The sequence below is a fragment of the Delphinapterus leucas genome, chromosome 4, assembly GCF_059928025.1.
Source record: "Delphinapterus leucas isolate spDelLeu-1000000601 "Yukka" chromosome 4, BTC_Dleu_Yukka2, whole genome shotgun sequence".
NCBI lineage: Eukaryota > Metazoa > Chordata > Mammalia > Artiodactyla > Monodontidae > Delphinapterus > Delphinapterus leucas.
In genome coordinates, this window is record NC_143132.1 from 94,109,592 (window position 1) to 94,132,457 (window position 22,866).

Here is a 22,866-nt window from a genome sequence, read left to right on the forward strand (position 1 = left end):
GTGGGTCTCGGTGCGCCCTTGAGCTCTCTCTCCCGGGCCCCCTCCTCTTCCCTTGCCCTTCCCCTTCTTCCTGAGTCTGCCTTTCTCCCCAGTTTCTCTAGGTCTCTGTTTCCCTGTAAGTTTCTTAATTATTCTCTCCTTTTTCCGTCTTGAGCTCTAGTTTCACTGTCTTGTCTCTCTCTCTCTCTATTTTTGTTTGTTTTTGGTTTTACATTTTTGCTCTATCTCTCTCTATATCTATGTTTCGCTCTCTCCCTTCCTTTCTCCCTCCCTCCTCCCACCCCTTGACTATCTCTTTGTTCTCTTTCTATCTCTTTGTGTCTCTTTCTCCTGGTCTCACCTTTCTCTCTTTCATGGAAAAATGTCCCACCTTTGTATTTCTCTAAAATGTGTTTTATTTTGGCCCAGAAACTTTGCTTCAGAATGAGATCTTTCATTAAAGAGTATATTATGGTGTTAAAATGTGTTAAAGGTGATGTTAAGCTTCCTGCCTCAATTTGTAGATATCTAAGTTGCATTAAGAAAAGCAGGTGTTAAGGGTGAAAAAGAGCAGGCATTGATTCTAGGAAGTATTCATTGGTAAATGTAACCAAAGATGTGATCATCGTGGATAATTCTATCAGAGAAGATTCATTTTTCTTTCAACATTGTGATTTGCTTTCTGACTTGCATTTTTTTCCCAGATAATTGCATCAATTCTGTTTACCCTGATGCTGTTTATACAGCTTTGTAAGGAAATCAGTGACAAGTCAGTGCTGGGGTCTCTGTTTTCATGATTACTTTTCCCTCCAAGTAGGACAGGCTAGATAAGCTAGGATAGGCAGGCTTCCAAACTGAGAAAAGGAGAATTTGTGGGAGCTGACAGAACTTACTATCTCTCCCCAAATGGTCCTTCAGAGAACATCTGGGTGCAGTGTCACACTGGAGTATGCTGAATCGTTATTGCATAAATTCAGCTTCTTTAAGTATATGTGTTTGGTACAAGTGAAGTAATACAAACTGTGTTCACATCCAAGCAAAATATTAATTCTCCTTGCTTTTTTCAAAACCAGAATCTGCACATTTTATTATCTGGACATTGTAGTCAACAGTTTGTACTTATTTGCATATATAGTACTTCTTAGAAGTTATTCTAGGATAATTTTGATTTGTAACTTTACAATTCTTGAAATCCTGTATATTAAAGTGATAGAGTTTATTCAAAGAATGTCAAGTTTTTAAAATTTTTTAGACCACTGATTCTCACAATATGACTAATAGATTGTAAACCTGCTAGTGCCCCCCAGGGGACTCTAATATTCATTTTGCTCCTGGGGCAGTCAGTTGCTACTATACAAATTAGTTTTGAGAATACGTTTAATAATTTCCTCTGATTTTATTTTTAAGCTGTTAATTATCCTCACTGGTGACTCTCTTTTGCCTTGACAGTTGGAAGGGAATCACTAAAGTGGTACAAGTCCTAAATTATTATTTTCTGTTATTTTTCCTCTGATTTCTGAATTTTAAAAACTTAATCTAAAAATGCAGAGGTTTTGAAGAAAGCAAACTTACATGGGCAAAATTAAGGCCTGGATGGATGATAATTAATGTTAGTTGGTTTTATGGCCTTTTCTACCTTACTTATGTCTATTTTAGGTGGAAAAGCTCATTCATCTCAGTGATTCTCAATCCTGACTGCATATTCAGTCTTCTGTAAAACTTTAAAAAGAAAAAAGAAAACAGGTGTCTTAGTCTCCTTCCTAGAGATTTTAATTTAGTGAGTCTGTATTATATCCAAGGAATCTGTACCCCAGGAAACTCTGATACATAACTATGGTTGAGTAAAACCACATTGTCTCATATAGGTTTGATCTAACACATATAAAATGGTGGACTATTGTGACTAGATTGTCTAGTTACTTGAGTCAATATGTCAACTCAAGCACAAAATCACTAAAATTGTTAACTAGAAACGACTGGGAAGCTCAGCAGTAAAAATGGTTGAATTGTTGATCCGGACAGACTCAATCTTGGTTAAAATATAGGAAAGAGCAGAAAATGATATTTCTCTGAAGTCAGTGGTCATACCACACATAATCAAAACAAAACCATGTCTTCAAAATCGACTGTGATTTGCTATATTTCTTGAACTTTGCTATATTTCTTGACGTTCTCTTTCTCATTGTCCTTTCAGCTGTAGTGGTTTTTGCTTTCATCCTCTGCTGGCTGCCCTTCCATGTAGGGCGATATTTATTTTCCAAATCCTTCGAGCCTGGCTCCTTGGAGATTGCTCAGATCAGCCAATACTGCAACCTCGTCTCCTTCGTCCTCTTCTACCTCAGCGCCGCCATCAACCCCATTCTGTACAACATCATGTCCAAGAAGTACCGGGTGGCAGTGTTCAAACTTCTGGGATTTGAACCCTTCTCCCAGAGGAAGCTCTCCACTCTGAAGGATGAAAGTTCTAGGGCCTGGACAGAATCTAGTATTAATACATGACCAAGCACATTGCTCAGCAAAGTCATTGCTTATTATTCTAAACTGGAAGCCATAGCACAGCAGAACTTGGGAGGAAGTTGAAGGTTAATTTTGGAATTAGGGACACATAGGTCTGGAAACAATTGGGGGGGGAAGAAAAGACAGAATTTGTAATGTGTGAGCAGTTTGATTTGATTGCACGCTCATCAGTGCTCTCATACACGATTTCTGCATATTCACTGCCTATGATTTTTGCATTCTGCTGTTGGTGCTAGCAAGGGCTCTGCAATTCAGAGAAGGGAGGTGGTGTAGAGAGGGCAATTAGGTCACTTCTTACTAGACAAATTCTAACTCTGATTTCTTTTTCATAATGATAAAATTTTTTTGATTAAAAGAATGACATTAAAATGAAAAATTTAAAACATGACTTTCAAAAACTAGCAATTTTCATAGAGCACCAGATCAGTGCCGTCCAGGAGAAATATAGTACAAGGTACTTAAGTAATTAATATAAAAATTATTAATGAGAATTTTACATTCTTTTTTTATACAAAGTCTTTGAAATCTGGTGTGTCTCAGATTTTCAGCTCATCTTAATTTGGACATGGAGCATTCATCAGTAATACTTGATTTATTGCGAGTTCATAAATTTCGCAGAAGAAAAAGTAGATTCATTAACCTAAGCTGTCCAAACACACTTAAAAGTTTTTCTAATAAATAAAACAACTGTGAGTTCTTAACTTCAAAATTAATTGAAATTAAAAATTCACACTAGTCACATTTCAAGTGTTCAGTAGCCAACTGTAGCTAGTGGTTACCATACTGGACAATGCAGCTCTAGAGTATATGTAAAATTATTGTTAATCTTACAAAAAATATTTAAAAATAAATACTCGTTCCCTGAAATCTTTTTATAGTGACATTAGCATAGCAGTGTGTTAGAGTGATAAATTCTAAGAATTACACCTAAATGCCCTATAATTTCTGCTTGGAAGAAAATGGATATGAACTATAATATGTATGCATTTTTAATTAGGTTGGATTACATGTGTTAATAATATTCAGGAAATGAGGCTATAAAAATTATAGAAAATCACAAATTACCTTATTTGGCTTATCAAAAATATGTAAGCCAATCATAAGTCTTTGATTTGCAAATAAAGAAATAATTTATAACTTATCCTGAAAAGTTTACAGAAACTTAGTGAACATAGTAATTTTTCAAATGGTGAAAAATTCAGAATCCCTTCAATGCTACTGTTTGTTGACATTCAAAACTTTAAAAAATCTTACAGCCATTTTTTCAAAATGCCTATGCCATGTCCCATCTCCAAATTAGTCATGCTGTTTACACCCCACTGCTTATCTGATAGATATGTTTACTTGGATTTCCAGTCTGCCTTGTAATCATAATTATGAATGATTAGACACCTTCAACTAAATATTGTGCATTTTGGTTATAAATCTAAAATCTTCATTTATATTCACATTACTCCTTTATAGTCAACGCTTCACATATTAAATATAATCAAAAATGATTTTTTTGTACTCCCCTGTAATAGTAAGTCATATAAGCAATTCCTTCATGAAATTATTGGTCCACCTATGGAACCGATTGAACTAATTAGGGAAATTATTGCCATGATTGATTTTCCCCTGTCGAAAGTAAAGATTATTATGCAGAAATAATTGATTGACTCTTCATTTTTAAAAAATGAAAACATAATCAAAATTAGAATAATTTCTCCAGAGAAATACTTCTAAAATCCTTTCTGACAATAAAACTGTAGTATCAATTTAGTCTAAATGCAGAATTTCAGCAAACTGATTATTCAGTTAATTCTTGGGAGTGCATAAGTATCTTCAAAAAAATACTGATTCATTTAAGCCCATTGAATACTAATTAGGTCATTCAGCCTTATTGTCCTAAATAGGGGGGCCCAGTAAATCTCAAAGAGGTAATTCAATTTCCTGAAACCTTAGAGTTTTTGTCTACAAATACATCCTACTTGAGAGGAAACAAGCAAAAAAAGGCTTGACTTCTATCACATAGTTGATTGCTTTGGAGAAAAACAAACCTAACTTTTAATTATTTAATGCCCCCACCCACCAATTTCTTGTGGGCTCATGTCCACGGTCTCAGCATAACTCACTCAAAGGGAATAGTTTCCATAGCACGACCACCATTGTCCTTCACTGGATCTCAGAGAATAGGTTTAGAGAAAGGGATCTTTAACTGCACTCTTATACGATTGCCTTTTTATTGTTTGTAACTTCTTCGTTTCATCCTGCTCCATAAATTGTATAAAGCTCAGGGAAAAGAAGAACTTATATGAAGAAAAATATTCCTAAAAGTCTATCATGTCACATTTAGTATGTGCCTGTTATGTTCTAAGCTCTAGAGATTCATAAGCCAAGGATTTTATCCTTAATGAGTTCATGACCACTTGCATGTTATGTCATAGTATATGCACTGTAGTATATGTATATGTCATAGTACTAATATCTTTAAATTATAAAGTAAACATCTCCAGCTGACACTGTGCTGTGCATCTCCCTGTATTGTTGTGTATTTGGCTCAAAATAAATTCAAAGTGGGCTGTTCTTACACAAACCAAATTTGTAGATGTAGCTAATATGTCTGCCAGTGCATTCTTCATCAATGTAAGAAAAGTAAAGGAATTAGTTTCAGTTATAATCTGTGTTTCCATTTTTCTGGTTACCTGGAAGTGAGGTTTCTATCACCACACCTCACACTGTGTCACAAAATCAAGGGTTGGATTATTTTCATTATAGGAAGTGACTGTTGTATGAGAAAGAACTTTCGAATAATTGCTTTTAGGAAAACATCCATTGCCGTGAATTATTTAAAATTGTAAGTTTTGTGGCAATGAGAATAAGAAACACTTCTAATGTCTGGACAGGCCTTGGAACCCATTTCTTTATAATCAACTTTTTATTGCAATGAAGGTTGCTGTGATGGGATTTGACTTGAATTTCCAGCTTTTTTGCTCTAATGCTTTTATTAAGAACCTGAAATCATTACAATTTTACAATTGCTAGTTCAACGTTGACAACTTTAGCTATAATTTATTTTGCTGCTTTTCATTTATTGATGTACTTGAATTTAACATTTAAAAAAAAACTGTGAGACTTTTTGCAAGACTGGTGCCTGAAAATACTCCCATCTTTTTAAAAAGTGTGTACATCTTTAAAATGTGACATACATGTATACATATATCAAAATTTCTTGTCACAGTGTCTAAGTGAATAGAATAAAGCATTCTGCTTTCAGAAACACTGTATTTAGTGTAAATAATTCCATTAAAAGATAAAGACACTGTCATTCATGATACATTATCTAATGATCCTCCTATGATTTCTTTACAATTTAAATTACAACACTATCCAGGATATATACGATTGGAACTTAACTAGATGATTAGTGACCGATGTTAATTTGATAAATTGATAACACAAATATTTTTTATCCAGAGAGTAAACTCCATGTCAAAACCAACAGAAGGCAATGTGCTGGTGGCAAACGCTAACTGCTCTAAGTTCACGTCACTTATTTATTCAGGTTAAGTGAATTCAGTCATGTTAATTCTTAACAATAATCTGTTTGAAGGAGGTGATGTGGAAGGTTTGGATGAGGCTTGTTTTGTGTTTTTCCTTCTGAATGCAAACTCTTGCAGGGTGTTGGAGGTTAGCCATTTTGGTTGAGAGAATTATCATCCTTTTTTTAAAAAAAAAACAAGCTGCCATGCCTATGTGCCTCCCAATTGCCTGGATATTTGCTGGAATTCCAATTAATAACTTATGCTGTGACACATATCCTCAAAGGACTACCGACTACCCTCAGAACTGGCAAACCATTAAGGCCCGCAAAAAGCATGCCTCATGTAAACACTCAGAAAATTCTACCAAAATGTTTACAGATATTCTTTCCAGGAGAGCTATTCTGCCTCCCAGCCCCAGAGAAAGTGTTTGGGAAGAATAGTTTGAAAGACTTTCTGTGATTTAAACATCTCAAATCTAAACATTTCTCTGGCTCAAGTAACAAAAACATTTATACTTTTCACTTTTAGCTCTGTAGATTTAGGATACTAAGGAGCCCTTGCTCGTATAACTGTATTCAAACAGCATAATCTCCTGGTTCACCGATACCTGCTGTATTCTAGGTCTGTGCAGAATTTACAACTTGGTCGATTTATGTTGTTTCAATATGTTCTAAATGTCATTAATGATAATTTGTTTTTGTGATTCTTTTTATTTAAGGTTTTTGTGAATGGTAAAGAGTTTACTATAGCTCTCCATGTACCTGTCTTATGAAATTAGGCATTGGTTGTCCTTCCTTCGGGTGTCCTTAACCAAACAATTGCTTAATAAATATCTTTTGAAAGACTACAGCTAATTTCTTCGACTTACAGGGATAAATCTTAGGTGTCTGGGTTATTTTACCTCTACTCTCCTAGATTCAATCCTGTTTTGTCCTTTTACTTTCTGAAATATGTATTTCGCAACTCTGAGGAGGTGTTTGTTGTAGTGAGTTTTATTTCCCCAGGGGCTCCAACATTTAATAATGAGGTAAGAAAATACTGTAAGTATGAAGAAGACTTGGGGACCTTGTGATGCACTGTGATCCCCATGCTCCCCCAGCTCTCTGTCACTTACAGCCTGTTACCCCACATCCAAGGGTATTGTAGCCTCCATGGTGTTACACTAACGTGTGACCCAGAGATTCCTGTTCATCTTGCACTCAGCAGCCACTCACTGAATGTTGGCTGGACAACTGAAAGTTTAAAGACCAGATTATGTGTCACCTGGACATTAGCTTCCAGACATATGGATTCCAGGTGCCAATAAAATTTAAGACTAAAAATTAGAAGACCAATAAAAGTGGTCAACTTTTATTTGCCAATTAAAAGACTTTAAAATACCCTACTACCCATTATTACCATCATTTCCATTTTAAAAGAACATTAAACTAAAAAGTTAAAAGGACATAATCTCAGAATAAGGAACCAGCACAGTGTGAAAATTCAATACGTTCAACATCCCACAAAATTATATATGTATGCTGTTAATATGAGTTAATTACAATTTGGAAGCAGTATCTAAAAATGTAGAAGTAGTACTTGGCAATAATTAGTAACATGCTAAAGTAATCCAAAGAAGCAAATCATGGGATTTGTTTTTATTGATCTGCTAAGGCTTTTCCCACTATCTTCTAATCTCCTCTGTCTACCTCTCCTTCAATTCAGTGCCATTCAGTGCCTGTCACATTCTTTCAGGCCCTCCCTGTGGCAGACCCCGGGCCTGACTCTAAGGTGGAAGAGGAGAGACCAGCAGGCCTGCCCAGGACTTGGTAGGTCTCACATTCTGGGGTCAATCTACAGATGCTGGATGCTTGTTGCTTCCCCACTCATAACTCGTCATCAGTTTCTGATTTCATAGCCAGCTTTTTCAAGGGGCCATCGAATTAATTAGAAAGCAATACACATCTCCTGAAGAATAGTTTGACACTATGTATCAAATGCATACAAACTGCATACCATTTGATCCAGTAATTTCATATCAAGACATAATTATGGAGGACCACAAAGATTTGTATGTAATAGTGTTCATTGCATCTTATTTATAATTGTGAAAACCTGAAAAACCTAACTGCCGGAGAATAGGGAATCTGTAAAGTAAATTCCAGAAATGATAACAGTTAGTTTGCATATAGGCAGGACTGAAGTAAGGTCTTTCAATTCCTTTTCTCATATAATCGTGCCAACATACCTAGGAGGAGGGTCTGTTGTTCTCCCTATGGGGTAGAGGGGTAACTGACACCAGAGTTCTGTCACATGGTCAGGAAACGGCAGAGCTAGAATTAGATCCCAGACCACATTAGGCGCTAGTGCTCTCATTTCCACTATTCTAGAGCATTACGCACTATTGTGGGAGAATTTTAATAGTGTGGGAAAATGTTTACCCAATATTAGTAAGCGAAAAAGCATATTGTCCCATCCTGAAAAACAATGCATGTTCACAGAGCAAGAAAGCTGAAAAGATACAGCATACTAAAGTCCTAACAGTATTTCTCTGGTTCATGGAACTATTTTATTCCTATTTTTCTGTGGTTTCCAATATTTCTACAAAGAATGTGTATTACTCTTGTAATAATGGCAAATGGTAAACTGAGTTACTATGATTCACAGACTGGTTTCCTTCTCAGCCCTGCTCTGGGACTCACCCTCTGCTCTCTGCCTCTAGCAGCTTGGGTTTGCCCGGCTTCTGTGGGGAACAACATCTTCAGGGCAAAGTCTTCTTACCCAGCACTAACTCTGACCCCTGGACATGTGCAGCTCCTCGTTGGGACACCTGCTGTTCCACAGGGGTAAGTTTCAGAGAGGTGGTAGGAGAGGGAAGCCAGCCAACATTGGGCTTGCATCCCAGTCCTGCCCTTGGAGCTGTGTGGCTTCAGGCAAGTTCCTTCCCCTCCCTCCCATGGAAACTACCAGAAGCTGGTAAATGCTCACGAAATGGCCACTATTATCATTGGTCACTTGGCAAAGCATGAGACAACCCCTATTTAGGCCCCCCTCCCCAGGTGCTCTGCAGCCTAGAACCTTTCTCCTGACTTCTCTATCTGCCCTGACCCCAGCCAGGCAGAGGTCTCCCAGCAACTTCATGGATCATTTACAGAAATTAGAGAGGTTGGTAAAACAGACGCAACTTTAGCAACACCGGATAATGGCTGTGGCCGGGGTGTTGACAAGGTTCTGTCAGGTTTTTCAATATGCAGCAGACGTATTTTGGAGTGATCCCTTGGACCCTCTCCTGGGGGACATTTACACCCCTGTTTGGGGAATGAAAAAATAATTTCAGCCTCAGTCAACAGGAGGCAACATAGATGGGGCAGGAGCGTCTGGTTTCCTGAAAGGATAGCTCTAGTCCTGGCCACATGTTCAATACCTAGGCCTGCTTAGCTACATCAGAATCTTTATTGAACAACGTTTTTCTTTCAAAATTTATCCTCCAGGAACAAAGCACACATGGTGGTGTAGCAAGGCTTGGAGCCCAAACATTACAGGATTTACTCCTGGCTTCATCACCAACCAGCCATGTGACACTGGGCAATCACTTAGCATTAACCTCTCTGGGTCCCATCACCATGATCCTCATTCAACCCATGACCCTCACAGCAGCCACCTTTCAGAAAATGTCCTCCTTCTCTGCTTCACGGTCCGGATGCTGAGCGATGTGGAGAAACATCTCATAGTGCCAAGCGCTCGGTGCCTCCAAACCTCGGTTCAAGGTGAGCAAAGTCTCCTGATCCATCAGCACTCCGTGGTGGTGTGTCAGAAGTCGGCTCATTTGTTCTCTACAGAACCTATTTCAGACCCTCTCTGTTCTCCTCAAACTATGCCAGCTCCTCAGCAGACACCTTAGCATGTTGTTTCAGAAAGGAAATGAGAAGCCATTCGGCAGGAACTGTCTTAGCTCATTGTCACCACGTGGAAAAGATCACATGGAGGCACCCGTGCTCTTTGCCCCTCCCCTGTGTCACAGTGGGAGCAGCGCCCTCCTAAACAAAGCCCTTTTCTCCTCTGTACCCCCTCTCTCCTGAAGCTTCACCCCTCCCCTCTCTGCTGGCATCTACCATCAGCACTTAAGCGAGCTCTGGACTTTTTGTCATAAAATGTCTTCACTTAACTCCTGCTATGGTCCATATTGTGTTTTCCTCAAATCTGTATGTAGAATCTCTAACCCCCAACGTAATGGTGTTTGGAGATGGGGCCCTGATGATGGCATTAGTTCTCATATAAGAAGAGATACCAGAGAACTTGTTCTCTCTCTCTCTCTCTCCCCACCATGTGAGGACACAGAAAGAAGAAAGCCTCCTACAAGCCAGGAAGAGAGGTCTCACCAGAAACCAACTATGCTAGCACCTTGATCTTGGACTTCCAGCTTCCAGAACTGTGAGAAATAAATTTCTGTGGTTTAAGGCCCCCCCCCCCCGCAGTCTATGGTATTTGGTTACCCAGGGCAAGCCGACTACAACCACCATGCAGTGCCCTCCAGCTGCCGCCCTAGCTCTCTCCTCCCCTTTACAGCCAAACCTGTTGAAATGTGCATTCTCCACTTTCTGTCATTCCACACATTTATTAACCCACTGACATCAGAGGGTGATACTAGTACTGAAAAAAAGAAAGTTTCAGTAGGGTCACACAGACCGACACTGTGCCAGGACCGACTTGGTCTGTCCAATGGGGAAAACAAATGTGGAGCAAATAGCTCCCCAAGAACTGCTTAACCCTAACTGAGTTGTGTGCTCTGGTGGGGAAGTGCCGGGATGGGGGTTACTGTGCAAGCCCCCTGCATTCACCCGGCCTGGTCTGGGGCACGAGACTAATGAGGGCATCCTGGGGTAATGACGTTTATACCATAATATGGAGGATAAATGGGAGCTGATCAGATTGCTAGAGGGGAGAGTATAACTCCAAGCATAAAAATAGTATGGAAATGGTCCGAGTTGGGAAGGAGTATGTCAGATCTGAGGAGGTGAAAGGTCACAGGACTGGAGCGTCATGGCCGAGGGAAAGAGTGGCCTAGGGTGGACACTGCCCAAGAGATATGGCTTCAAAGGCCATGCCAGGGAATTGATAGCTATTCTAACAGCAATGTAGAACAAGTGAAGGGTCTGGAGTGAGAGAGTGATGGGCAGTATTTGCATTTAAAGAAGACCACTTGTCTCCTGGTGGAGTGGGGTTGAAGAGGAAGGAGTGAATATCAGGAAACTTTTCCCAAAGGGAGAAAAGTCTTTGAGACAATGTGCAGTAGTTTTTCCACACATGTTGAGATCAAAGTGTGGATCAGTGCAACCAATGCAGTGGCCTGTGCTTGCCTACACAAGGCCTCAATGTAACAAGTGAAAGGTCCTAGCATTGCTGAAGACAAACTATCAGAAAGAAACTTCCTCTTGACCTCAGGGCTGTGGGTCTGTCTTGCGTTGGCATGGATGAGTCTCTGGTTTCCTGAGCCATCCATATTCTGTCCCCACTGAGGCAGACACCCTGGGAATCATCACAGCAGATGGTGGTGCGCAGATTGGAATGGGGAAATGGAAGCATTTCCACTTTGTTTTCAAGGCCTCCGTCAACCAGCAAGTGAACGTCAAGCCCCTAGAGCCTTAGCTGGCTCGAAATTCTCCATCAATTAGGAGCCCCAAAGAAGATGTTGGAATATCTTGTTTATTCATGGAGAGTATTTTCTTTTCCTTCCTTCCTTTCTTGCTTTCTTCTTTTTCTTTCCTTCCTTCCTTTCTCTCTCTCTCTCCCTTCCTTTTCTTTCTTCCTTCCTTCCTTCTTTTGTAGCATAGCCTGAGTCTTTGTAGAAAAGATTCAGTCTATGGGCTGGTGCTAAATCACACACTATTCATCCTTTACCCCTTCATCTCAATGAGCAAGGACTACTCATTTCCTGAAGAATGAAGTCTGGAATTTTATGCTGGGTTTCAAGGCCCTGCCAGTCAGATCTGCTCAGCTGTCTTTTGCATCTTCATTGCTGCCCTGCGTGCCCCTGAGCTCCAGCAATCTTGTCCCTGTTTGGGCTCTGCATTTCCTTGTTTCTGCTCTTTCATTCAACAAATATTTACGGAGCACCTACTATGTACCTAGATAATAGGGATAAAGTAGTGAAGAAAACAAGGTTCCTGCTTCACAGAGTTCACATTCTGGTGAGAGAGATAGGTCATAAATATCATTTGATCATCTTTGTTTTTCTGTATGTCTGAGAAAAAAATTTAATTCATTGTAAGTTGTACCATTTGAGAAACCATGACAGTGAACATTTGTGACCATTCTTCTAGACATTTCTCTCTCTATATTATACATGCACCTCCCCTGCCACACACACACACACACACACACACACACACACTTTTACATCAATAGGATAAACTACACTTTGTTTACAACTCAAGAAATTATTAAGGAAATCTTTCCATGCCACTGAGTACTAATAGGGATCGTCATATCTGTATAGTATTCTATTAACTGTATTGACTATAATTTACTTAACCTTCTCTAATGGCCTTTATGTTATTTTCCTTCCTTCTCTATTTTTCCGGCCTGAAATGCTCTTTCATTCATTAACGGATATTCACATGACTCGAACTCTCAGTTGCTTCAGCCATCTGCCCAAATATCAGAAAATCTTCCCTGGGTAGCCTACGTAAGAGACTACTTCTCCCTGTCCCTCTGTTTTATTTTCCCTCAAAGCACAGACCTGAAGGAACCGAGGGACCAAGCCATATGACTATTTGTTAATGAATGAAAAGGCATTTCAGACTGGAAAAATATAAACGAACACGACTCCCTATCTCCAGTAGGATAATGTCTGAGTCCTCAACAAAGTGTAGTCTCCTATATCCTGAAGACCCCTGAATCAATTCTTGTGCTCATTCGCTCCACTCCGGCCTCTTCTTCGGCATCTTCAAAATGGAATGCTGGTAATTATGAAGTATCTCCCTGTTTCCTCATTGCCTTGCTAGGCTCTGCCTTCCAGGAACTTTAATACCAAGTAGAATGGCATAAGCACCATTCATCTATTCAGTGTTTGCTGAATGTTTATTTATTCTTTAAGACACATGTCAGGTATTACTTCCCAGTCTCCATCACTAACACCACCTCCCCAGCACCAGTAAAGGGCACTTCTCAAGGCCCCTAGAGGACAAGTGTCCTTGACCATTCCTCTCTCATTCTATTTATCTCACAGAAGTAATTATCTGTTCACATGTCTGGCTCCACCACTAGAATGTAAACCCACATGATCAGGAGTTTTCCTCCTTAATTTTTCTCTGTACTTAAAACAGTGCTGGACATAAGCAAACTTCTCCATATGTATTTGTGGAACGATTGAGGGAACAATACTAAAGAAACCATAATTTTTAAATTGTGCAGTAGTGATAGAAATCTCTCTGTTGAGGTCTGTGTAGCACAATCTTACACAAGGCTGACTGACTTGTGATGGCTTGTCATGACTATTATATACTCCAAATCTCATAGAGAAACGAGTCTCTAGTTTCATCTCTTAATTAAAAAAACTGAGCATTGCTACCTACGTCATCCTTTTCACAGGGCCTTCACACTCCCTCTCTCATCTGTCCCACAATGACCCTGCCAACTAGGATTCCTCCTCAGAATGAGCATGAAGCCCAGCACAGTTCTACAAGGTGATGTGACTTTCTGAGGGTGATGTATGTTGGTTACAGAGGAATCAGAATTAGCATCTGGGATTAGTGCCTGATTGTTTTGAAAGATGCTCGTCATCCAGGGATCAGTTTTATTGACTTTGAAGGCTAAGCAGGGTACTCAGGAAGAAAAGCTCTAGGCTCTACCCTTCAGGGGCAAAATCCAAGAAGAAAAGAGCCAGAGGCAAGGAGAGAGTTGATGTCACTCTGCCATACCATCATCTTCTCTTGATCCCCTGTAACCCCTCCTCTGTCCACCAGGAAGGAATAGAAAGATACTTCGATTATGCAGTGATGTGTTTCAATTCAAATGCCCTCAAATTCATCAATGTTGATGGATACTTCAGTCCAAAACCCTGGGTTAAGTGCTGTGGGAAGCCAAAAGATGAGTGGGGCATCCTCTGCCATAGTGGATAATTGTATGAACAAAAAGGATTCCTATGTGAGCAGTATTCATACATTCATATATAAACTTACTTACTCAAAACGTATTTACTAAATGCCTACTGTGTTCCAGGCAAGGTACTAGGTGTTAGGAATACAGTGGTGAAAAGACAAGGTTTATGCTCTTGTGGTACTTCCATTTTACTGAAGAAGAATCGAGATAGATAAACATTTATTTGCCTTAAGGAATTTGCCCAAATAACACAGTGATTCAAGCTTCAGCAGTGTGACTCTAGATCCTTGCTCTTAGTCACCATCCTATTCTACCTGAAACCCCAGATTCCTGAAACAAAATAGGAAACCTCGTGTATGGTCAGGCCACTCAGCATGGCTGTTCTCTTGCTCTCCGTCCATCCCCTGCTCCACCAGGCCCTGCTTCACTCACATGACTCTCCAATCCTCTTAATTACTGGGCTTCATCAGTAACTGCCTGCATGCTTGCCCCCTGCCCCAGCCCCTGGTTTCCCTGGCAACTGATAAGCCCGCCTGATGTCAATTCCCCTATAAATGGTAGCCTCCTTCTCCCCCCAGGCGGGGACGGCTGTTGCCATGATCTGCTTGCTGTCCGCCATCCATGGTGAGAACGTCGCTCCAGGACCTTTTGCTTCAGACATGTAAGAGCCCCTGTCCAGTATAAACCGTCGATGTCCCTGTCGCTGTATGTGGGCTCTTTATTTAGTGTCGAAGCTGAGCAACTACAAGGTTTGCAGGCCTGCGGTGGGCGGCCCAACAACTGAGCCAGCCAGGGGGCCGAGGAAGCTCCCGTGAGCACAGAAATGTCAGGAAATAAGGTCGGGGAACGGAAGGTTGCAGATGTGATCCTGGGGTGGCCGCCCACTAGCCTGTGAGGCCCTGTGGCAGCTGTCTACCATGACAGATGTCTTTCTCTTCCATTAGAGTGACGATATCCTGTTAACCTCAGAGTCTCTTTCCACTTTAAAAGTAGCAGCCCCGCGCTCGTGGCTCATCTGACTGCACGGGGATGGCTGGTGAATGCAGACAGAACACAAGGACCTGGATTATCTACAAAATGGCAGCGTACCCCCGACCCACCCCCGCTCAACGACTACAGGCACAGGCTTTAGGGATGTTAACTGAGGGACAGGATCGGGAACTGGAGTGGCCAGTTACCCGGAGGGTCTGCTTGGGCCTGTGGCAACGGTGTAATCTTAAGGGTGCCCTTGGGCCTCTGGTCCCACCTGAGGAAGGAGGCAGAGCCCTCATACAGTGTGATGGAACAGCAGCGACATGTGTCTACAATGCCGCACAACAGGCGGAGGACGATACCAAAAGGCCCACCCGAGTCAGGGGGCAACGCGAAACACCACTCTTCGGGGTCGAGAACAGCTGTGTGTGGGACCTACGGGACCCACGGACGTCGATAGTGACCAAGGAACCCACATTATTGGCCGTGAGGTTCAGGAAAGAGCCGATGCAAATGAAACGTGCTGGCGTTTCCACGTGCCTTACAGCCCCACTGCTGCCAGGCTAATGCAGAGGGTGAGTGGGCCGCGTCAGCAGCAGGTGAGACGGGAAAGCCGCTCTCAACGTGTGGACACACCCCAGGAGCAATGGGCCCAGTGCCCATGCCACGTGAACCCAGAGGCCGCTAGTCCACGTCAGCCGAGTCCAGCTGTTGACCACCAAGGGATGTTGCCAACTATCGATCAGGACGATAAGTCGCTTTTGCCCTGGCCACGGCATCTACCCCCAGGGAACACATTATAAAACCGGCCCTGAGACTGGCAGGTAAGTCCCCGCGGGTTTGGGTTTGCTGCCTCGTGGGGAATAGGATTAGAAAGGGATTTACAGATCTCACCTGTCTCCTGCCCGGCCCCACCTGAGACCACTGAGGTAATGAATCCAGGCCCTGACTGAAGGAAGGCACCATCATATTAACCCCGTGGGCCTCTCCAGGATTCGGCACTGGCTGTAGGGACTGAGGGTGGAGAGGCGGGATGGTACTGCCCCCCAGGACAGGAGCCACAGGCAGGGGTGGTACTATCTCAGGATGCTGTTACTGCTTGTATTTTGTTTAATGGTCATGATCTTCCCTGCACTGTGCCTGTTATGAACATCTTACATTTTGTCCCTGACCTGAGTGGAGGGAATCTGTTCAGGAACTGGGCACAGTGGTGGCCTCATTGCAAAACGAGTCTGAGTGCTGGGTCGACAGCGAGATGCCATTGTCATTCTCCTCTGGACTTTCAGGAAAAACTGACCTTATAAGCAGCTGGCTCCAAAGTTTGCCCACTTCTTGGACTCTTGATACTCCTTAGCTGCTATTGCCTGTATCGCATTTGTGGTGTTTGGTTGCAGCGCCCTCTCTGTACCTGACCCCAAGGGTATCACGGAAGAGAGGTGGGCCAAGGTTGCAAGGGTGGTGCAGGGTCTGTAGGGGTGGAGGGTATGGTCAGGCCACTCAACATGGCTGTTCTCTTGCTCTCCGTCCATCCCCTGCTCCACCAGGCCCTGCTTCACTCACATGACTCTCCAATCCCCTTAATTACTGGGCTTCATCAGTAACTGCCTGCATGCTTGCCCCCTGCCCCAGCCCTGGTTTCCCTGGCAACTGATAAGCCCACGTGACGTCAAGTCCCCCTCCCCCATAAGTGATAGCCTCCTTCTCCACTGAGTAGCAAAGTCTGCTGTCATGTCCTGCCAGCCGTCTGCTGCACATGGTGGGATGTCACTCCAGGACCTTTTGCTTCAGATATGTAGGATCCCCTGTCCAATAAACCATTGATGTCCCTGTTTCTGTATCTGAGATCTTCAGTCTCGAGACTGGGCAACTACAAGGTTTGCAGACCTCTGTAGGATGCGGCCCAACACCTGGTATCCAGGACCCAGGGACATCTTTGCAGAATTGGAAGCAAAACAAGATGTGTCATATTCAAAACAGATAAATTGGAACTTACCTCCAGAATTCCCATCATTTGTTATAGTCTGTTCCCAAATCTCCACGTGGCAAAGTAATAAACATCAGCTAATAAAACATGAGACATGGAATGGTGTGTGACTGTTCCCCAAGACCTACTCTGCTTATGATTATCAAATCATGTATGCTTGCAATTTCACAGTAATATCTCACTACTCTTAACAGCCTTTTTAGAAGTCTGCCGTTATCTTAGCAGGGGCAGGGGACAAATAAAAGCAGAAAAAAGTAGGATTTGGGAATGTGACAAAGAGCTGGATGCTACTTCTGACACTAAAGCCATTATCCTGGTCTCAGGTGGCTCATGTGGGCTCCAGACCTCCGACTCTCCTGGAGTAGTTCATGCACAAAGGAGAACACAGCATCACTCCTCAGGTGGGAGCCAACCTTGGTTGATGAGAAAGGCATCTTCTCTGAAGGAGTGCCAGTGGCTCATGTCAGCCTTAGGGGCCTAGCTCTGGAATATTAGAGAAGAAATCTAGCGATGGAACAGTAATGAAGTAAGGAAGGGAGTGAAGTGTTTGAGCAGAAGATTCTGTTCCCTTTGAACATGAAGACAAGCTGCCCATTTAGACCCTAGAAACAAGGGAGTACTGGGAGGGAGGTACTGAACAAATGATACTTAAAAAGGCACTGTTGACTCAAGGAGAGTTTTGTTTCTAAGTTCAGTAGTAACAACTCAGCCCTTTAAAATCCAAGAGGAAAACAGATATGGGCACAGGCCCCATGATCTTGGTGTGGCTTAGATTTCAATTCAGGCAGGATTTGTGACTTCACTGGGTGGTGCTAATGAAACACAGGGCATGTTGACTCATTTCTGCTTGACATTTAATTTGCTGCATGATTTCTAGCATGTTCTATCTGATACAGGTGTTTTCAGGATGGATAGATCATTCAAAAAATGCCTTATTTTTAAAAGAGGTGGTAATACTAAAAAGAAAGCAAAAAAGGGTAAGATCTAAGTGCTGTACAAGTTTAAACTTTCAAGCCTATCTAATTCATGATTCTTTCAATCGTAATAGGTCATTTATGGACTCAGTGTCTACTGTGGTTTTGGCCTCAAGTTTAATATGCCTGGCAGAAATCCAGAGGGGGAAGATGAAGAGACTCAGGTAATTCTGGTTAATATGTATAAAAGGAAGACATAGTCATCTTAAAGCCTAAAAAATGGAAAGCTTTTTGATTTGCCAAAGCATAAAAATAATAGGATGTGATTGATTGAATTGAAGATTTACTTGGCAATAATGTGGCAAAAGTTTTAATAACCATTGCTATGTTTTAAAAGTGGTGGACAGTGACACATTATATCGTATAAACTTGCCAGGAAGTGGAGGAGAAAACGGAGGTAAGAACGCATCTGTCTAAGAAGTAGGTCAAATGTTTGTCCGGCATATGCTCTGAGAGAGAACCTGTGCTAGAGATGGGAGATAAACAAAGAAGGGTATCAGAAAGGAAGCCAGCAAGAGCTGGGCTCCAGAGCCAGGCAGGCAGCCTTGCAGGTAATTCCTAGCTTTGTTGCTCTGTGATGTTGAGGCTATTTTGATTACAGTTGCTGCATAACAAATTACCCCAGAACTTGTAAAGTGAAAGCCATTTCATTTTGCTCCTGATCTTATGGGGCAGAACTTCAGGAAGGGCTGCACTGGGTAGCTCTTACTTGGGGTCTCATGAGGTTGCAGTTAGACGTTGGCTAGATCTGCCATCATCTGAAAGCTCGAGGTTGAGCCAGATATGAGAGCAAGGTGGGGGCTGCTGGTTGGGAGTTCAGCCATGTTCAGGTGATGCTCCAGCATAGCAGCCTTTGGGATGGCAAACTTCTTACCTGTTGGTTGTTCTTTGCCAGAGCAAGTGTTCTAATGGAAGCTGGTGGTAGATGCATGGCATTTATAATGAAGCCTTGGAAGTCAGTCATTTCAATCATACTCTGTTGGTGGAAGTAGTCACAACCCCAGGGGTAGGGGGAATTAGACTCTGTCATTTGACTGGAGTGGCAAGGCCACATTTTAGAGGATGGGCGATATGGTTGTAGCCATCTTTCTAAAAATCTGCCACAGTGGCCTTGAGAAAAATAACCTCTAAAGCTTAGTTTACCTGTCTGTAAAATGAAAATAACAATATTTTATGAAAGATTATGATAACTAAGATCATCTATACCATTTTTCTAGATTCCACATATATGCGTTAATATACGATATTTGTTTTTCTCTTTCTGACTTACTTCACTCTGTATAAAACAGGTAACTAATGAGAACCTACTGTATAGCTCAGGGAACTCTACTCAGTGCTCTGTGGTGACCTAAATGGGAAGGAAATCCAAAAAAAGGGGATATGTGTATACATATAGATGATTCACTTTGCTGTACTGTAGAAACTAACACAACACTGTAAAGCAACTATACTCCAATCAAAATTAATTTAAAAAAAGATTATAACTAAAAGAATAATGCTTATAAGAGACTTAGCCTGGTACCGGAAACCCAGTGAATCTTTCATCAATGTTTGCTGTTAAGTCATGGAACCCGGGGTGCTTACTCTAGCTCCCACTTTTACAAGACTAGGGTACAAAATCATGCCATATCTCTTTGTAATCTTCAAATTATAAGTACCTCTAACTCTCCTCTTACATATCCTTGAGGAGATTCTTTTCTCCTCCCCAGGGTCTGACCTCCTGTGACAATAGCAAAATATTCATTAAGGGGCTTCCCTGGTGGCGCAGTGGTTGAGAATCTGCCTGCTAATGCAGGGGACACGGGTTCGAGCCCTGGTCTGGGAGGATCTCACATGCCGCAGAGCAACTAGTCCCGTGAGCCACAACTACTGAGCCTGCGTGTCTGGAGCCTGTGCTCCGCAACAAGAGAGGGTGCGATAGTGGGAGGCCCGCGCACCGCGATGAAGAGTGGCCCCCGCTTGCCACAACTAGAGAAAGCCCTCGCACAGAAATGAAGACCCAACACAGCAAAAATAAATAAATTAATTAATAAACTCCTACCCCCAACATCTAAAAAAAAAAAAAAATACTCATTAAGTTCTGGTCATTCACTTTCTTGACACTGCTCCTTGGGTCTCATCTTGGCCAGAGAAGTTTACTTACTGTGGTAGGCATTCCCACAAAGGCTGCTCAGCCTCTTCTGTTCTAAACCCTGTCTTCTCTGCCCAAGATCCAAACTATTCCTGTAGGCCTGAAGAGAATTCCTTGCCTCACTAAGAGCAGAGGTCCCTCCAAATAGTAGTTTTCTCATCACCGTCTCCTCCACTTCCACATGTAGCCCCACCTGCACCCATCCTTTTCTTCTCACCTTATGTCTCAAAACATAGACACACATCTCTGGTTTCTAAGGCTGAGTACCTCAGTCTTGCAGTCTGTTCCCATCCTTTCTCTCTTCTATGGAACATCGCTACACTGACGATGCCTTCTCTTATGGCTTCAACTGCTTCCTTGAGATTGTCACCTTCCCTTGAGTCTGTCAAATGCCAAAGCCTTTCCAAGTTACTAAAGCAAACTCAACCAGCTATGCCCTTCCTTCAGTCTTGCTTCCTGTCAAGCTGCTGTACTCTCCTCTCCTTCACCACCGGCCTCACTGGCTCCAAGTCCTTGTCACCATTCATTCTTTACTCCCTGTAATCTGTCTCCTGCTCTGTCTTTCTAGAAGCTGTTCTTGCAAAGGACTCTTGGGGCTTCCTGATTTAAGTTGCTGTTTTGAGGTGGCTTGTTGGACAATAGTAGTTAAGTAACACAGTGATCAGTCCAGGATCTTGACCCATGTGATGCTTGCAAAGCCCAGTCCTTCCACATCAGCAGGTCATGGGGAGCAAGGCTAATGCCTTCTTGTGGGGACTTTGACTTTCAAGAGAAGGAGTCATAGGAAATATTTAGAATTTTTTTTGTCTTTTTAAATCTGAAAGTCTTACATTAAGGAGTATTGTATGTAGAGGGAATGGGGGACAGAGTTTTAAAGGAATCACTTAGGAAGCATGTGCCTGTCTTCTACTTTCTTGTAATTTGCTCCCTGGCATAAAGGTAGTTGGGGATGTTTGGAGTCCAGACCAACACATTCTTTCACAGGGAGAAACTGAGGCCTAGAGTAGCCAAATGACTTCCTTCAAGTGTCAAACATGCTAAAATGCCAGGAATTTTGTACTCAGTTTTTAGGTATATATGGGTTTATTTTTATGTGTTTTTTTAAAAAAAATGATTGGATACATGTTTATAGCAAGTCAAGCCATACAGAGGTGTGTTTAAAAAAAAAATTCTCAACCTCCTTTTCTACTTTATTACTGAGGTAATTGATTGTAACAGTTTGATAAACCTTCCATACTTCTTTATGCTAACATTTATTTTATCTTATCAGTGATAATATTTCCAGGTAAGTAAAAATGGTCTAATTTTTCCCATTTTTAAATTGATAGTTGATATATCTTAAAAGGAACCTCTTTAAAGTATACAATTCAGTGGTTAACATAACATATGGAACAAGGTTATGCAACCATCACCATTACCTAATTTAGAACATTTTCATCACCCCAAAAGGAGACTGACCCATTAGCAGTCACTTCTTAGTCTTCTCTTCAGTCCTGGTAACTACTTATCTCCTTTGTCTTTATAGATTGCCCATTCTAGACATTTCATATACATGGAATCATACAATATGTAGCCTTCTGTGTCTGGATTCTTTCACTCAGCATAATGTTTTTCAAGCCTCATATTGGTAGCATGTATCAGTACATTCTTTATGGCCAAATACTTTCATCGTAAGGATAGGCCAATTTGTTTACCCATTCATCAGTTGGACATCTGGCTATTATGAATAATAGTTCTATGAGTATTTGTGTATACAAGTCTTATGTGTACACAAGTCTTAACTATTATTTCTCTTGAGTATGTACCTAGGAGTAGAATTGCTGGGTCATATGGTAATTTCATGTTTAACTTTTTGAAGAATTGTCAAACTGTGTTTCAAAGCACCTACAGCATTTTACATTCCCAGCAGTGTCTGAGGATTCCAATTTCTCCACATCCGTGACCATATTTGTTGTCATCATGATTATAACTGTTCCAGCGTGTGTAGTGTGATATTTCATTATGGTTTTGATTTGTGCTTCCCAAATGAGTAATGATGTCTAGTGTATTTTCACATGCTTATTGGCCACTTGCATATTTTCTTTGGAGAAATGTCTATTCAAATTTTTCTGGTCTGGTTTTTTTTTACATCTTTATTGGAGTATAATTGCATTACAATGGTCTGTTAGTTTCTGCTTTATAACAAAGTGAGTCAGTTATACATATACCTATGTGGCCATATCTCCTCCCTCTTGCGTCTCCCTCCCTCTCACCCTCCCTATCCCACCCATCCAGGTGGTCACAAAGCACCGAGCTGATCTCCCTGTGCTATGCGGCTGCTTCCCACTAGCTATCTATTTTACGTTTGGTTGTGTATATATGTCCATGCCACTCTCTCACTTTGTCATAGCTTACCATTCCCACTCCCCATATCCTCAAGTCCATTCTCTAGTAGGTCTGTGTCTTTATTCCTGTCTTACCCCTAGTTTCTTCATGACATTTTTTTTCATAGATTTCATACATATGTGTTAGCATACGGTATTTGTCTTTCTCTTTCTGACTGACTTCACTCTGTATGACAGATTCTAGGTCCATCCACCTCACTACAAATATCTCAATTTCGTTTCTTTTTATGGCTGAGTAATATTGCATGGTATATACGTGCCACATCTTCTTTATCCATTCATCTGATGATGGACACTTAGGTTGCTTCCATCTCCTGGCTAT

General features: G+C 41.6%; 1 protein-coding gene across 5 annotated transcripts in view; it reads left to right on the forward strand.

The window, feature by feature from the left end:
* The window catches only part of GHSR (growth hormone secretagogue receptor), a 42,368-nt gene extending 32,103 nt beyond the window's left edge, over positions 1 to 10,265 (forward strand). For 4 of the 5 annotated variants that reach the window (XR_016393083.1, XR_016393082.1, XR_016393085.1 and 1 more), the window contains 2 exons: positions 2,174 to 8,845; positions 9,491 to 10,263. Coding sequence is in view for 1 of the 5 variants with exons in the window: in XM_089910842.1 (XP_089766968.1) it covers positions 2,174 to 2,478 (305 nt within the window). In the remaining 4 variants the exon portion in view is untranslated. Of the gene's footprint in view, positions 1 to 2,173 lie in introns of all 5 variants that reach the window. The other variant, XM_089910842.1, reaches the window with a different exon arrangement.
* The last annotated feature ends 12,601 nt before the right edge of the window (positions 10,266 to 22,866 follow it).